This window comes from Pleurodeles waltl, chromosome 5, assembly GCF_031143425.1.
Source record: "Pleurodeles waltl isolate 20211129_DDA chromosome 5, aPleWal1.hap1.20221129, whole genome shotgun sequence".
Classification (NCBI taxonomy): Eukaryota; Metazoa; Chordata; class Amphibia; order Caudata; family Salamandridae; genus Pleurodeles; species Pleurodeles waltl.
Window position 1 is genome coordinate 1,507,709,452 of NC_090444.1, and position 18,108 is coordinate 1,507,727,559.

Here is an 18,108-nt window from a genome sequence, read left to right on the forward strand (position 1 = left end):
AAGCCCCATTAGGCCCTGAGGCAGGCCCAGTCACTGCTGAGCCTCTAAAACACACACTGCCTCAAAATGTAAAATGCCTCCACCAGCACAAAATTATCTGTACCCCCACCTAATAATGCTCCCCCCTCCCACCATAAGCACCAGAGCACCCCACAAGAGGCGCTACTGAGTAAACCTCTGGTGAGGTGAGCAGAAACGCTCTAACTCTTGCAGCCCCCAGACAGGAGACAGCTGTTGTAAATCACTCCGGATGCAAAGCACAAAGTGGAGCATATCTGTAAGGGAGACAAAATTAAACAAAGAATGATCCTTGCGGGTGCCAAAATGACTTGTGTGTGTGCGCATCGGGGGTGGCAGCGTCCTAGGCGAGGCCGCGAGAGGGAGAAAAAGGCCCGCTCACTGTCTTGCAGCCCCTTTTATGGGTGGGGCCGACGTGCGTGAAACATCTGCGAGACTCGGAAGCACTACAAGGGCTTTGTGTGTTGTGCTGGCACCAGAACCAAATGCACCCGTCCCCCTAAGCACTGGCCCAGCACGACCAGCCATATGTGTGGCTCCCCCAATATGGGGGAGTCCGGTGCATGGGGTTTGTTACAGAGTTCACAATGTGAAACACCTTAAACGGCTCTATTTGTCACAGCTCACAATGTAAAACCCTTCTGAACGTATTTTTTACTGTTACTCTTTGCAAAACAGCTTCCCACTGTATTTGGCACAGGGTCTGTGTTAACAAGGTCTTAATCAGTTATGAGTCAATGTAACTTTACTACCGTAAGTGGCAAACAATCAAATGCATATGAAGACGATCAACATAGAAGACGATCCAAAACCACCTCCATATGCTAATTATTTTCCCCGATTATAAACATTGTTAGACAGCCAAAGCTGTCTCTACCAACACCTAAAAAGCGACATTTATATAAAGAGGATACCCTTAGTCCTAATCTTGCGTATTACAGACTCAAGTAAATCAGGAGCCATCGGTTAGCTTGACAGGAAAAGGCTTTTCTCAATGGTCAAGGTAAACACAGGCACCGAGTTCTGCACATGAACTGGTTTGTCTTCAGAATGTTCTTTCAGATGCTAATGTCCTACCAAGCCCATTTTCCCCTTTTATTTCATGCAGATTCAAACTGTTTGTTTTGCACTTGAGACTATCTGCAAACCTGTTTTTTTCCCATACCATCCTGAGGGGTGTGTGACATAATGCATCTTCAATCTATACCCAGTTTGTAGAAGAATGTTTGCAGAAGCTCGTCCCCAAGAAGCCTTTGCACGTGCCTTGTAACTGCCATTTAGTTATTTCAGGGACACTCCACACTAGAAGATGAAAACACTTCTTAAAAAGAAACTAAGGGCCTGTTTAGAGTTTGGCAAAAGGGTTACTCTATCACAAACATGAATGATATCCTGTCCCCCCGCATTACAAATTCTATAGGCTATAATGGAATTGTAATCCGAAGGACGAGATATCCATCACATCTGTGACGGAGTAACCCCCTCCGCCAAACTCTAAATCAGACCCCAAGTGTCTAAGACATACAACATTATTTTAAAGTGCCATTAGACACGAAAGAGTGCTGGAGCCGCGACAGCTGATTTAGGCTTCATTTTGGAATAGAGGTGCCTTCTTCAGTACTCAATATCTAGAAGGAGAAACTCCACTTTTCCAAGGTCCGGGCCAACCTACATACAGCAGCCGTTGCAAGTGACAATCACATTAGGGTCATTCTCTTAAATGTCTTTATGGGCTAAACGGGATAATAGAAACAGTGTAACAGATGTGATCTACTGGTTAAGTTGCCAACTTTCAAAGCAAGGGATCTGATTTCAAATCCCAGCCTTGGTGCTTGTCAGAAAATCATGTGATTGAATAAATCACTTAATCTGCCTCCCACTAAAAATGTAAAGTAGTTGTGCAAACCCCTGGTAATATACAGTGCTCCTTTGATCCCACAATAGGTTTGCACTATAAGAATAACAGTACATAAATACATGAGGTGTATAGCAAGCTCTTAAATATTCCCACTCTCAATACAGGTGACTGTCAAACTGACATCAGGGTATACAAATTGTACAGATTGAGCTCAGTTGAAATAGGATTTCAAAACCGTCGAACAATCTGTCAAGCACGTTAGCTACTAATTAAAATATTGAAGGTATGTACCCACATGTTGTCCACAATGCACAGCACACAAGGGAATTGATAAAATGTACAATGTTGTATCTTTCACAAAGGAAACGTTCAATCCCATTAAGGACACAGAGAATAAGATTATGCATTTATACCTTCAGTTTAATTTGTGGCATCCAGAAAAGGCACCAAACAGCCAACAGTAAACTTGAAACTCTAAACCCCACGAGTTCAGATAAAGGCATCATAGCCAATCAGAATGCAAGGGTCCTTCCTATAAGCCAATCAAGAGAACATCTTTCTTTGCGCAAAACTTAACTGCCTGATAGGATGGCCTCTTCACTTGTGTTTCTGATCAGCTTACGGCACAAATGACAACATCAGTTATCACAGACACACGCAAGTAGCAACAAAAGGAACTGATGCACCTTACCTACAAACATTTCTTACCCATCTTGGTACTGTACCAATGTAACTATAAAAGATGAAGATAACCTTGTCACCAGGAGGGATAAGTCTCACTTCTGTGTCGTTAATAGAATTTACACTTTCCTTCATGAAGGCTAGGAAATTTTACGTGCTTTTTCTGGACCTGGAGGAAAGGAGTGTGCATGTTAAAAGGGGACTCATTATCAGGCAGGCAGTCATTTGGACTGGCTTAAGATAAAACTTCTCAATTGTGGATTCAGATTACCAGTCCACTGTTCTTGTGTTCTTCAGTACACCATCGAACAAAAATACTTTAAGAGTCCATAGCCCCTCTACCCAATTGGAGCCCTGAGGAACTTTCCCAGATGTTTGATTACATTTCATCTGGTATAATTCCCAGGAACCTTCATGTAAGCCCTTCAAGAGGCTTCACCTCACAGACCCTTTAGCAGGACTTAGTGCATAAGAGAAGGCTGAAAGTGTCTTTCTGGAGAGGTACCCATTTGATGGCCAAGCCATCAGGAAATTCAGGACCACATTAACGACCCAAAGGTTTGAGTATCTATCATCTGGTAGGACCGACAAATTCCCACTCATTGTCTGCATACCAACTTGTGTCTCCTACTGGTAAATCTTTATACGGCCTATGCTGCCACAATGGCCAACCTGAATTTGTTAAATGTCCTGTACAAAAGTCCATCTCCAGACAACTCTGAAAGGAAGTTCAAGATGTCAACAGCTTCCGTCCCCACCGGTTCTAAACCCCGAGTCGAATACCAACTTGTCCATTGCAACCAGGCCGAATGGTACCACTTAAACGAACCATTAGACCATGACCAGACACTGAGGCATATCCCTTGGATCTCAGGAACTCTGTGACTGGCTTCAGCAACTTTGTGAAGCACCACAGTACATATGACAGTCCCAATACCTAGGCTATGAACTCCAATCTGGTTCCGTCACGAAAACTGGAGGAACTTAAAGAATTTGTACCGGACTATTCTCATCTTTGGGCTGCACCTTACGTCTCGATGGAATACCCAATCCCACTCTTTCCTCAATACTGCTTTGCTCAGGATCCCTTCGATCTCCAAGTCTACCAAACTCCCTTCCTCCAGAGAGAAAGAGGATTTAGGGCCGGCCTGCCCACCAGCCTTGGCAACCCCCAGAACACTATGTGGACGCCTTCTACAGTTTGTATTGCCCACAGTTCTCCAATTAACCACCTCCACTTGTTTATAAATAGCCAGTTTTATAATCCGTGACTGTAAATTTACCTGGGCCAATGGTGGTGCCACTAAGCTTTCTCGGCTGCTGCCAGCACTATTCCTCTGCTTGGTCTTCTCTAGGAGCCTTGGTTAGCCAAGCAGCTAGTCGAGCAGCGACTACCCTGACTGCCCCTGGAAAAGCCTTGTCCAGGATATAAACATGGCTATGAACTACCTACCTCCTTTAGGAAGGGATTCCCTAATAGGCACCTCTGAGCTATTAGTCTAAACTCTGATTTCACTGAATCCCCCAACTTGCAGTGAACGAAACTGTGACTCTCTGTGGATTTCTCATAATAAGCTGAATTGGGACAGATGAACTGGACAGCCAAACTGAATGCTGCTCCGCCCTACTCTACAAAAGCACTTGACACTGTGCTTTGTACACATGCAAAAGACTACCACACTCTCCGATTTCAAAACGTGATACTCCAGCCCAAGTTACGATATCCTGCCCCGACGACTCACTATCAGCCACTACATTAAGCACCTGGGCCTCAGGCCACAATATTGCAACAACAGAAACAGTACTCGAGTCCTACAAACTTAAAAGTTGCCACAACGAGCCTGCCACCTCTTTGCCTGCCCTTATGGAGTTGCAGAAATCCCAGGTTCTTAGTCTGTTTTTGAGCACGGATAATGAGGAAGATCTGCAAGTGCGGTACCCCTTTATTTGGTAGTCTTCGCATCTTTCATATCTGGGGGTTGAGTTAGCGACGTCCGCTGCAAAAACGGTGGCCCTAAATTATAGGAAACTGCCACGAGATATACAGCGGGATCTGGAGGCATGGGGGAAACACAAACTATCTTGGTTGGGAAGGGTGGCCGCGGTTAAGATGACGGTATTGCCATGAATATTATATATGTTCCAGGCACTCCCGTTGACCCCACCCCCCCGGACGATTGCTACCCTCCAATCCACGGTTTGAGATTCATATGGGAAGGTCGCCCGCCGGGCTTAGCGAGGCAGGTTCTATACCGTCCCAAGAGCAGTGGGGGGCTGGCAGTCCCGTGCCTCCTGAGATATTTCCAGGCTGCCCAACTCCACTTTCTTGTAAAGTGGAGTCGCCCACTTACGGAGAAACATTGGTGTTTTACGGACCAGGCGGTAGCGGGCTCTCATATTTGGAAGGAGCTTTGGCTCCAGCGTAGGCATAGGGCTAGAGGTCTCTATACTTCCCCGATTACTGGGACAACGCTGCGACTGTGGGATGCAGTGGCTTGTCGCTCAGAGCTGACTTCTTTTCCCTCCCCGATGACCCCCATAGGTGCGAATCCCGATTTTGAGCCTGGACTGCGCCAGGAAAGCCTTAGACGTTGGTATGAAGGGGGCTGGAGGAGGGTGGGAAGTCTATTTGACTAACATGGGGTTTTGTCCTTCGACCAGATGAGTCCTATGGCTTAGTTGAGGTGGATATGCTAATGTGTTACCAGGTTGGGCACTGGGCGCTCTTGCCGGCGAACAGAGCATTGATGGATAGGCCTCTTATGCCATTTGAGCAATGGCTGTTCTTAAAGAAGGATGACAAGAGAATTATTTCAGAGCTTTATCGCCTTCTACAAGGAGCGAGCCGTTCGCTGAAGTCAAAGGGCCAGTTGAGGTGTGAGAGGGAGCTAGAGAGGGATCTCTTGGACGAGGAATGGGACAGCATATGTTATAGAACACACCACACAGCCTATAGCGCGGCAGGGACAGAGACAGCATATAAGATCGCCTCTTACTGGTACTATAATCCGGCGCGAGTGCATGCATGGGATCGTGCTAGGACAGACCTTTGCTGGAGAGGCTGTGGAGCTACGGGCACACTGGTACATTTGCTTTGGTATTGCCCCAAGTTACATCGTTATTGGGAAAATATTATAGATGAGATAGATATGGCATTCCAGGTCACGATTCCGAGGTTCCCATCGTATATCCTACTGGGGCTACCCAAACCCCTTACTTTTCCGTTACGATCTCTAAAGGGGAGGCAGATAGCGTTGGCGCCAATTCAGCGATGCAATTGATTCTAGCGCTCTGGGGAACAGATAGGGTTCCGACTCACGTCTCATGGCTCCAGAAGCTCTGGTTTATTCTCGCAATGGAGAAACTTACGCTGGACACCCAGCAGCGGGCAGAAGACGTGGGTGCACTGTGGAAGCCCTTTATTCGGCTTCTCTCTGTAGAATTTACTGAGTTGACATGCCCGACCTACCTGAGAGTTTTGAGGCTGACCTGAATTATGGGTTGGAGCGTGAGAGGGGGAGCCGGTGGGGAAGGGCGATTGATATTAAGGGGTCAAGGAGGGGAGGGACAGATGGATGACACGGTCTCATTGGGAGGTACTGTTGTAATGTTTTTTTGTTGTTCTATTTATGTTTGTGTGGTTCTTAATTGCGGGCTGATATTATTGGGGTCTATTGGTTATTGCCATTGGATATACGACTTAGTAAGGAGGGGATCCGCCGGAGGTCCAAATTAGCATGGTTTTGGGATTTAAGAGAGGACCCTTTATATGAAACTAGTATGTGTCATTTTGCTGATGTATATCATTTCAGCCCTGTGTTGTGCGATGTTTTGTATGTTTTGGTTTTTCTATAAAATAGAATAAAAAGATTTGATCCTAAAAGTTGCTGCAACATATTATCCCTTTAAGGTAACTCTATCTTTAAATGCCTACCTGAATACACAAGTGCATGACGTCCATAGCATAAACACTGACCCTAGTAAGCTGTAATAAAAACTGTGAGTAAAACTGTTGACTACAGGAAAATATAACCTCAATACAGATCTTATTCCTAAGGTAACTTCCACTACCCTCTCCTATCTCTTGCCTTTACTTACCTGTTGAAAAAGTTACTGACTTGTGCAATGATCTTTCTGGTAGATACTCTACTGACAGATTACCCTCCTTTTGAATATCTCAGGTGTCAGACTAAATTTGGAATCTTTCAACAGCTCTATACCAGCAGGAGGTGCTGGCACTAGAAGGGACATCCCTGTGAAGTCACTATGGCTTCACAGGGATCCGGAAGCGCTTTATGGCCCTGCTGGGCCATAAAGCGCTTCAGGATCCCATCCAGTTTTTACAAGCTTTCAAGGTAGAAGAATAAAACTAACATCACAAAGACAGTTGCAGAACTAGAGGATATGCTTACTATCAAGCCATGCAACGGGGGAGGGAAGGAGATCAGTGAGGAACGTACAGGTAGATAGAGTATCCACCAGATATCGAAGTTAAGTAACTTTTTCTTCTGTTGGATACTTACAACTGCTGATTCCTCACTTACTGAATGGATTCCCCAAGTAGTACCTGAATCAGAGGAGGAGAATGTATTACTAGATCTTAAAGAACTGAGCAGACTTTCCCTCCAAACTTCATACTCCAAGGAGTAATGCTTTAAGTGTGGAGGGAGGCCTATGCTGCCACCTTGCAGGTATCTGCCACAGGCACCCCTCTCACCAGATATTTAACACTGGTGGTGTGAGCCCTTACACCTTCTGGAGGGGCGTGTGTGCTAGGTATATAGCACATTTTATGCACAGGGGTATCCACTGTGACAATGCTAGGTCTGCAATCTTCCTGCAATCTGTCACTTGTGCAGGCATATGAGGGCCCCTCAGTAGTGCCTTAACAGGCAGTGGTTCCAGCACAATGGAGACCTTCAAAGTTGTGTGTGACAAACTCCAGGGACACTACAGCAGATCTCCAGTTCTGGAACATGAAAGTTGACGCTCCAGAGGGGGGCCATGCAATGTCAGAAGGTGTCATGGATCACATTAATAAGATGGATGGATCCATCCCCGGAGTGGGGAACTCTGGATAAGGCTAACCGGCCTGGGGCTAGTAGCATCTCCCAGATCGACGCCCAGTCAGATGGAACCGCATGCGCTGGAACCTCCATAGTATCTTTTAATTGTTCCCTTTCCGCCACAGATGCTTGGTGTGAGGAATGGGAACACAGTGACTTATTTTCAGCTTCACTCTCTTTTATGGCTTGTGATGTATTTTCCGACAGGAGTCCGAGAGCTGGATATCTTGGTCAGACCCCACAACCCAAAGACAGATTTTTTGTGGATCACTATTGAACATTTGACCATCACAGTCCCAACATGATTTGAAACCTGACCGTTTTGGTTGTGACTTAGTGAAAAAAACTGCACCTAAAGAAGAAATTTAAAGAAAATCATCAACAGTGTCGCCAAACTCCTGAAGAGATGTGCGGTCCAGGTTTGCACTGATGGTGCGCAATCAAAGGGAATTTTGGTCCGAAGTGGAATCAGTGCCTTCCAGGTGCAGAGAAATCTGCAGTTAGATGTACCCATCAGAAGTGATTCTAACAAATCACCTGTGTTTCACAATGACATACTTATCGACATTTGTCACATGTGCTGTGATCCATCGTGCAGGGGTATGGAATTCCTAAAGCCCGACACCCATGACATATTGTTTGGGGTTAAGAGCATCAAATGTTCATGTTTATTGTGGCCTTGGAACATGTAGGCCCAAGTCCTGCAGCACAAATCATTTGGCTGACAGTTTATAGTACCACATTATGAAGCAGTGGAGATAATATTTCTGTCCATTTGTTAATAATTTTCAAACTTGTAATTATGGTTAATTGAGGCAAAGCCTTTATTATTAGGGTGAGTACTCTAAATAAATGTTGTAACCTCGGACTGCACTACTGATAGTGGTTCCAGAAAAATAAAATGTGTACACACGTTTGCAAAGTCTAACAATATGAGGCTATGTAGAATGATCCCAGAATGCTCTCTGATTAGATGCAAATATTTGCAGAAGCTTGAAAGCAAGGTTGATGATTCTTTGCTTTTAAAAATACAATGTTCACAAAAAATGTAACTAGAAAAAAATGTTTTGCTAAATTACTGTGAAAAATTAGGTACCATTTCTTTGAAACACCATTTAGTAAAATGTGTTGAAGCATGCTAGTATTTCCCCAAAAATATTCCTAATGGAAAATCAGTGTAACCAGTTGCAACACAATTATGGGAAAGATAAAAATAAACAAGCATTGGCAAAAGCATAGTTCCAAAATTGGTGGTCATGCCAAACCTAATTAGAGGGCAAATTCTGCATTACTGCAGATTTACATATTTCATGAATTTATAAGAATTTATACAAGAAGACCAGGAAATTGTACTTCCCCAAAATATGTGTGCAGTGTGTTTTAGCACAAGCAATTATGCATGTGAAGATTTGCTCATGCGAAAATCTGTTGAGCCTTTACAAGTTCACTTTACCTCCAACCACTTCTTTCCCAAGCCTGGAAGAAGTTTAACTTCTGTCCTTGTCAGGAGCAAATTTCCAACCTTTCTCAGTAAAAGAAAAGATTAGCGAAGACAAAAGGGCATTTCAACCCTAGATTTATTGCTTACTGCTACCTCCAGCGGCAGTATGTAGAGCTGCGGAAAAGTTGCAAAATAAGGTAATTGCTAGTATTCAAGGTCTACTATAGAATGAGCCCTGGCATTATCAGAGAGGCTATAAACAGAGCTCTAATGAAGTGGGATTGTTGTCACACTACATGCCACCAAAGTGACAAGTAGATTTGTTTTTTTTTTACAGGAGAAGTAGATTTATGAAGCAGTTTCTCACATGGACAAGTAGATATTTTATTAAATCCCACACCACTGATCCTGGTTAAAATCACAGTTCAGTACTATATATGTGTAAGTAATTAACATTAATCAGTACCTGCAACTTTGTTTTTTTTTTGTCCATAAATCATTATGGCCTTGAAAAAGCCCCAGGCCTGTGCACCAAGGATGGGCCAAAACACACGTACTAAATCCATATAACATTTGACTAGAGGAAATTGAGGGACTCAAACCATCAAAGACAGAACATATTTTACCTTAGGCTACCTTTTCAAGGGTACTGGTAAAAGGGCTCTTGCTCCTTACTATGGTGGTACTACCATCAACTAAAGGTAGTGCCATTAGCTACTGAGGAGAGGTATTCTACAAACATGAATGAAGGTTTACTTTGGATATAGCATGATCCAGAAGAGCAGAGTACTATGGAACAAACCAAAGACATTGAGTCGGTCTACTCGTCTTGAGGATGTGAGCAACTGGGAGACAAAAACAAAGAGGACTTCTATAATGTGCAACAAAACGGGAGGGGTGAAACAGCTCATAGCTAAAGCAGTGTTTCATCCATATGCTGTTTTTTATTGATTCAGCAAGAGCTCCGTTACTTTTCTAGATTGTTTCAAAGGGCAGCTGATAAAGTTGCAGAAAAAAAGCAATAAAAAAAAAGACTGGTTTTCTAAAGAAGTAAGGTCTGGTTAAGATTTTCAGATTTCATGAATTGTCTCAGAAAACAGAACTATGCTGTGTTTTTGTACATTAGTACAGATATTGGAGAACTGGTGACCCTAAAAAGGACCACCCAATTTGCTAGGCACAGCATTATTTTCATACTTTTCCTTTGATTTTATAAGGACTTTTATTATTGATATATATTTTGAAGTGTCTTGATATTTCATTGGACCTTCACGAGTACACTGGCAGTTATGACTATTCTATAATTGTGAACGACAGCTTCTACTCCAAAAAGATAAAAGTTTGTGTTTTTTTGTCTGGTAATTGGTATCCCCGAGTACTCAAAATTACAGCCGGCAGTGCAATCACCCAAAGGGGTAGAACCAGTGACATTAAGATTATTCACAAGTTTCAGAATGCACTGTATCCACTGAGCAAGATCATTGTATTATGGAGCGAAAAGGGGGGTCTCTTAATGGGATTCAGAGCCCCCCCCTTCACCTTCCTAGAAGTAATGCGTAAAGCAGCATCCCAAACAACTGTCAGCATAACTTGTGAGGTGAATATAATGTCCCTGAATAATGTACAATATCAAAATTGGATGCAACTATTACTAACAGGAATTACCACTTGATCGTACTATAGTGTCTAAAGTCATGACTAATGTAAACACGCATAACTCACCTTCTCCTCTTTCGCTAGCTCTTGCTTTCCTTTGGTATCAGTAGCATTTAGTACAGACCCTCTCGCTGATGATCTGCTTGAGCTCAGTCCTGGAGCAAGTTCTGACATCCACCGGGCTCGGAACAACTGCAACTCTGCCTGCAAAGATGAAGCTTAATAAGGAATGGTTTCTTACCTGTAACTCCAGTTCTCTCGTAGGGGTATTTCCATGATAGTCATAAGCATTGAATAGTTCCGCGCGCCTGCGGGGACCCCGGAGCACTGATGTGAAGTATATTCTTAAGTGCAAACACCAGCCGTTTAAAGAAAAGGTCTGTCAAAAAACACTTAAGAATAACATTGTGCAGCCTATGTGAACAGCTACACAGGCCAAATTGTTGAAAAGAAAATCAATAGTAGTGTAAATTCATGTTCAAACACCTATTTATTCTAGAAATGTAATAACAAATACATTCTCATACTTTATTTACACCTCTGATGAGAATAAAACAATGCAGGGCAGTGTAGCCCATAGGCTGCCATTATACAGAATGTAAATAGAGCTGTGCCTTTAAGAAAAGTAAAGTCTTCCTGTTTCCCATCATGCACAGCAAAAGGCAGTTGCCTCAGTTCTTTTTTGGAGGCTATTACCTGACATGAAGAAAAAACAAAACATTTGTTGGAGTACCCACCTCCATAATATTCATGTTCTATGTCAACTCCACCGGGGAGGAGGGAGGGTTGCTTATGACTATCATGGAAATACCCCTACGAGAGAACTGGAGTTACAGGTAAGAAACCATTCCTTCTCTCGTAGGGGATTTCCATGTATAGTCATAAGCATTGAATAGAGTAGCAAGCCCATCCCCATAGCAGCGGTGGAGTCGATATAAGAATACTGAGAAAAACATGAATCATGCAAACAAATTCTTGAGCAAAGCCTGTCCAACCTGAGCATCTGCCCTAGCGTCTGTATCAAGGCAGTAATGCTTAGTAAAGGTATGGACCGACCTCCAAGTGGCAGCCTTGCATATTTCTGCCAAAGGGACATTTCTCATCAAGGCTACAGTAGCTGCTTTCCCTCTGGTCGAGTGGGCTTTTGGTCTACCACCAAGGGATTTGTTTGCTAACTGATAACATAACATTATACATGAAACAATCCACCTGGATAAAGATTGTTTAGATGTGCCCAAACCTGTTCTGATTGGGCCATAGTTAATAAAAAGCTGTTGTGATTTTCGTAAGCTTTTTGTCCTGTCCAAGTAAAATTTCAATACTCTCTTTACATCCAGAGAGTGCAGAGTTCTCTCAGCAGGAGTAGCTGGATTCTGAAAGAAAGTCGGTAATGAAATTGTTTGGTTCACATGGAAGTCGGAGACTACCTTAGGTAGAAATTTTGGATGAGTTCTCATTACCACTTTTGCAGAATGAAAAACCGTGTAGGGTTCCTGAGCGCAAAGGGCCTGGATTTCGCTGACCCTACGCGCTGAAGTGATTGCCACCAGAAAAGCAGCTTTCCATGTGAGATGCTGCAGCGATGCCTTGTGTATCGGCTCGAATGGCGGCAGCATCAGACGTGATAAGACAACGTTCAGTTCCCATGGAGGAGAAGGCTTTCTAATGGGAGGAAAAACCTTTTTTAAACCCTCTAGGAAATCCTTAATAATCGGAATCCGAAAAAAGGAAGTTTGTGAAGGACTCTTTCTGTATGCTGTTATCGCCGCCAAGTGAACTTTTATTGACGACAGTTGTAAGCCCGATTTTGCCAAACTTAACAAGTATGGTAAGATAGATTGTTCTCCACAAGAAACCGGGTCAATGTTGTTGTGTAAACACCAAATGCAGAATCTCTTCCACTTGCTTGCATAAGCTGATCGTGTGGAAGGGCGTTTTGCTTCCCTCAGAATTTCCATACAGTCCTGAGGTAAGTTCAAATGTCCATATTGCACTAGCTCAGGAGCCATGCTGCCAAACTCAACGATGAGGGGTTGGGATGAGATATCTGCCCTCTGAACTTCGTGAGAAGGTCCGGGCGATATGGTAGCCTGATGTGTGGTTTGAGTGACCGGTGAAGAAGGTCTGGGAACCACCACTGGCGTGGCCACTCCGGAGCAATTAGGATCATTTTGGTCTGAGCATTGGACAGTTTCTGGAGAACTGCCGGAATCAGGGGAAGCGGTGGAAAGGCGTAAAGAAATGCCCCTGACCAGCTTATCCATAGGGCATTCCCCAGTGTCCCTGGATGGTAATATCTGGAGGCGAAGTTTTGGCATTTTTTGTTTTCTGGGGTTGCGAATAGGTCTGTAGAAGGGGTACCCCAGAGTGCGAAAATGGAATGAACGACGTCGTCGTGTAGTACCCATTCGTGGTTCTCGCTTATTACCCGACTGAGGGCATCCGCTTGAACATTCTGGATGCCGGGCAGGTGAGTTGCCACTAGCGACAGGTTCCTGGCTAGAAGCCAATGCCAGATTGTCTGGGCCTCTCTGGATAAAATTCTGGACCTGGTGCCTCCTTGTTTGTTCACGTAGTACATAGTGGCCACGTTGTCTGTCTGAAGAAGGAGAGTTTCCGTTCTCAGAGAGGGAAGGAAGGCTTTGAGCGCAAGGTGGACTGCGCGAAGTTCCAGCAGGTTGATGTGATAGAGACTCTCTTTCTGTGACCACTCGCCTTGGACTCGAAGATGTTCCATGTGCGCCCCCCATCCGAGCAGTGACGCATCTGTTACGATGGTTTGAGATGGAGGTCGTTGTTGGAACGGAATCCCCACCAAGAGATTGCTGGGCAAACACCACCACTTGAGGGATTGTAGGGTGTGAGGAGACAGCAGGACTTTGTTCTCCCAATCGTCCCTCAGTTGACACCACTGATCCTCTAGATTTTCCTGCAATGGTCTCATATGGAGACGAGCATTGGGAACCAGATGGATACAAGACGCCATCGAGCCCAGTAGAGAAGCTATTATTCTTGCAGTGGCTTGAGGTCTTTCCTGCAGTTGTTTGCACTTTTGGAGAATCGATAACCGTCGTTCCTCCGAAGGAAACACCTTTCCTAGCTTGGTATCTACAATGGCCCCTAAGTAATGCAACCTCTGAACAGGTGTTGCTGTTGATTTCAGAAGATTGACTTGAAGACCAAGTTTTTGTAGCAGTTGTAGAGTCCATTCGAAATGCTGCTGTGCCTCGAGATAGCTGGAGGCCTTTATGAGCCAATCGTCTAGATAGGGATAGACGAATATTCGCTGTTTCCTCAAGTGGGCGGCTACTACCGCCATGCATTTGGAAAAAGTCCTTGGCGCTGATTTTAGGCCGAACGGTAGAACTGCAAATTGGTAATGGCGTTTTCCGACAGTGAACCTTAGGAATTTTCGATGTTTCTTGGCTACTGGGATATGGAAGTAAGCGTCGCAAAGATCTATCGCACATAGCCAGTCGCCCTGACGTAAATGTGGGTAAATTTGGTGTAAGGCTAACATCCTGAATTTTTCTTTGCGAATCCATTTGTTTGCTGTCCTCAGATCTAAGATGGGACGAAACTCTTGTTTGTCTTTTTTCTGTACAAGGAAATATCTCGAATAAATCCCCTTCCCATGTTGGCTGATGGGAACGGGTTCTATGGCTCTTTTTTGCAATAGGATATTGACCTCTAACTGCAGAGCTTCGAGATGGTGGTTGGCTGTTTTGGGTGGAACAGATGGTGGAGAACTGGTGAATCTGAGAGCGTAACTATGTCTCACAATATTCAATACCCAGGCGTCTGTTGTGATGCGTAGCCACTCGTCTAGATGATTTGAGATACTTCCCCCTACCGGAGTGGGTAACGGAGGAGGGGGAAGCAAAGATTCAGGGCCTAGACGTGGGAGTTTGTCGAGGTGTCTGGGTCTGAGGTGTTGAACGACCCCTTGTCGACTTTCTGGAGAAGCCCCTCTGATGCTGCTGCTGCTGCTGTTGCTGAGGGCGTGAAGACGACCAATGTGGAGCCTGATACCTGTGGGTGAACAGTCTTCTTTGATATGGGCGGAATCCCTTTCGCTGTTCTTTAGGTCGCTCTATGCCTACCGCTTTTAAGGTATCCAGTTCCGACTTCATTCTGGCCATCTCATCATCGGCATGAGAGCCGAATAAAGTGGAGCCTGAGAAAGGCAGGTTCTGTATCCTCTGCTGTGCTTCGGGTTTAAGCGATGTAAGCCGCAGCCATGCATGTCTCCTGAGCGCTATACCATGAGCATAGTTATGTGCGGATAGAGTTGAAGCATCTGCCGCAGCACTTATGATCTGGTTAGAAACCATTGCTCCCTCGCTCACGACCTCTAGGAAATCTTCCCTTTTGTCCCTAGGGAGATGCTCTGAGAACTGTAGTATAGAGTCCCAGAGGGATCGATCATATCTCCCTAATAAAGCAGTGGCACTGGCTGCTTTCATGGTGATAGATGCCGTCGAGCATACTTTTCTTCCTGCAGCATCGATCTTTCTGCTTTCTTTGTCTGGGGGAGCAGAGGAAGACGGTGACGTCGAATGCGATTTCTTCGCTGCCACTATAACTACCGAGTCTGGTACTGGGTCCGACCTCAAGAATAGAGGATCTTGCTCTGGTGGACGGTACTTTTTAATGAGTCTGGAAGGAGCAGACTTTGTTGTAGCCGGCGTGAGAAAAATGTCCATTGCCGGTTCAATAAGACCCGGAACCAGTGGAAGTAAAGGTCGTGAAGATGTCCTTTGATGCAAGGTCTCAAAGATTACTGATGTCGATTGGGCAGGAGCTGCTAGCGGGATATTCAGCTTGGTTGCCCCTCTCACTAAGACCTCCTGAAATGTGTTGACATCATCTATGGGAGACACTCTTGGGGATGGTGAGTCTGATAAGGTTGGAGAGTAGTCTCGTGTGGACGATGAAGAATGTCCATGATGTGATTGACGACGGTGCCTTGAGGTAGATGTACGCCTCGAGGAATAACCAGAACGCCCTGCAGATCGCGTTGGAGTCCTCGGAACAGGTTCTGGAGGAGGCGCCGGAAGAGGAGCCGTAGGTGTTACCGGCGTCTGTGGTAAAGGCGACTGCCTTTGTGAGAGCTGTGGTGATGCTGGAAGTAGGATAAGCGAGGCCGAGGATTCTGAGGTTGTATAAACCCTTCTAGGCCTCTTAGATGGTCTTCTCGACGTCGAAGCACTCCTCGACGTCGAACTGCGGTGACGCCGAGTGCCTCTAGACGTCGACTCGTCTCGCCGCTGAGAACCTTTCGACGACGAACCTCGACGTCGGTGCAGTGACGGTGAACGCCTCCGACGGCGAACACTCTCTCTCGATGGCGATCTCCCTCGCCGTGTCGACGGCGAGCCCGACTCGGATCTCCTTGGCGTGGACTGTGTTCGCCGTGTCGACGGCGACCCAGATCCTCTCGACGTCGGGTGTCTTCGCCGCCTCGACGGCGAAATAGCTGTCGACGGCGAACGATGTCGTTTTCTCGCCGGCGAAGCACTCCTCGACGGCGAACATGTTGGCGCCGTTCCCTGCTTCGACGTCGACGCTCTCGACGTCGTCGGAGATCTATGTCGTTTTTCAGCAGGTCTGGAAGGATTCATGGAGGAAACAGGTTGAGCCCTGGTAGAAGTCTGACCTTCTCCTCGCTCTGTAGTGGAATGGCCACTTTTTCTCCTGTCCTCTTTCGCCTGGAGTCGGATCTTCTCTCTGTCACGAAGGGTTCTTCTAGAGAAGGTTTTACAGATGTCACACGACTCCGGTTTGTGGCTGGATGGAAGACAAATTATACAGACCCTATGTGAATCTGTTTTAGCCTTCTTTCTTCCACAAGAAGGACATTTATCAAAAAGTGAAGGCATTTCTAACTAGAAAAACCTCAAAATTCTGTCAGAATTTAACAGAAATCAGTAGAAAATGATCACTCAAAGGTAAAAACGTCGAGTGAAAATGAAATTCAGAAGATATTTCAATGAATTTCTGTCACAAAAGCTTTTGTGAGGTAGAGCTCAATGCTTCAGGGTCCTGTCAGCAGGAGCCGGAAAAAAGAACTGAGGCAACTGCCTTTTGCTGTGCATGATGGGAAACAGGAAGACTTTACTTTTCTTAAAGGCACAGCTCTATTTACATTCTGTATAATGGCAGCCTATGGGCTACACTGCCCTGCATTGTTTTATTCTCATCAGAGGTGTAAATAAAGTATGAGAATGTATTTGTTATTACATTTCTAGAATAAATAGGTGTTTGAACATGAATTTACACTACTATTGATTTTCTTTTCAACAATTTGGCCTGTGTAGCTGTTCACATAGGCTGCACAATGTTATTCTTAAGTGTTTTTTGACAGACCTTTTCTTTAAACGGCTGGTGTTTGCACTTAAGAATATACTTCACATCAGTGCTCCGGGGTCCCCGCAGGCGCGCGGAACTATTCAATGCTTATGACTATACATGGAAATCCCCTACGAGAGAAATAACTTAATTTTATCATTTATTTACATCAATATACAGAACGGTAAGTGTAAAAGACATTCTCCAAATTTAGTTTGCATGCTACATTAGTAACAGCATCTGTTTGCATTGCACTCATCACTTGTTCACGCACAGAGTAGTTGGCCTTACCCTACGGTTACATATAAGACTAATTACCTTTCATCTCATTCTTAACTTCTACTTGTTTATGACCACAAAATGGTATTTTTACCTGGGTTTACATTCTATGCAAATATAATTTTAGATCGAATATCAAGAATATATAAAGTCAAGGTGGGTTCACTTCATGTTGTGATAATTTACCATTTATTTTCAGTCTGACTTGTTTATGTAAAGATACGTTGAAATGGTTGTTTTATGAGTGACATATGGCCTTATTCCTAAAGCGTTTACCTTCTTTGAACTGTCAAAAGAAAGACACTTCAAAGTTGCATATGACTGGGAGTGCATAGCTTACACATGTATGCGTATGTTTCGAAACTGTAAACTCAACTATGTGTTGTTGAAGTCGGTACTTAGAAAGAGGTGTTAGAAGACGTGGCTGGAAAATACAATCCAAATGTGGTAAAAACCCAGACAGCAGATCTTTGTGGAGAATCCCAATGCTCATCAATGTATTTTCTATGCTGATCTATACAGCTAGTTGTACAACCAAATGGTACAGGTGCACTTACCGCAGGAAGCTTGAGAAAATGAATAGATAATTATGTTCCATTTTTACAAGGTATGCACAAAATGATAAGCCAATCAAATCTAAAATATATTATTTTTAAACGTTTTTTCGAAAGAAGAATATTAATTTCCAATCCTCCTAACCCTATGGCTGTGTAGCCTACTTAGTTTGCTAACTCTGCAGAAGTGCAGAAACAAAACAG

At 44.4% G+C, this 18,108-nt stretch overlaps 1 protein-coding gene across 3 annotated transcripts in view; it reads right to left on the reverse strand.

Moving 5' to 3' along the window:
• Positions 1-18,108, reverse strand: part of FBXO9 (F-box protein 9) — a 343,828-nt gene that overhangs the window by 283,133 nt on the left and 42,587 nt on the right. For 2 of the 3 annotated variants that reach the window (XM_069235799.1, XM_069235800.1), the window contains exon 3: positions 10,787-10,924. The exons of the other annotated variant lie outside the window; for it this stretch is intronic. In XM_069235799.1, coding sequence (XP_069091900.1) covers positions 10,787-10,924 — 138 coding nt within the window. The remainder of the gene's footprint in view (positions 1-10,786; positions 10,925-18,108) is intronic. 3 annotated transcript variants of the gene reach the window in all.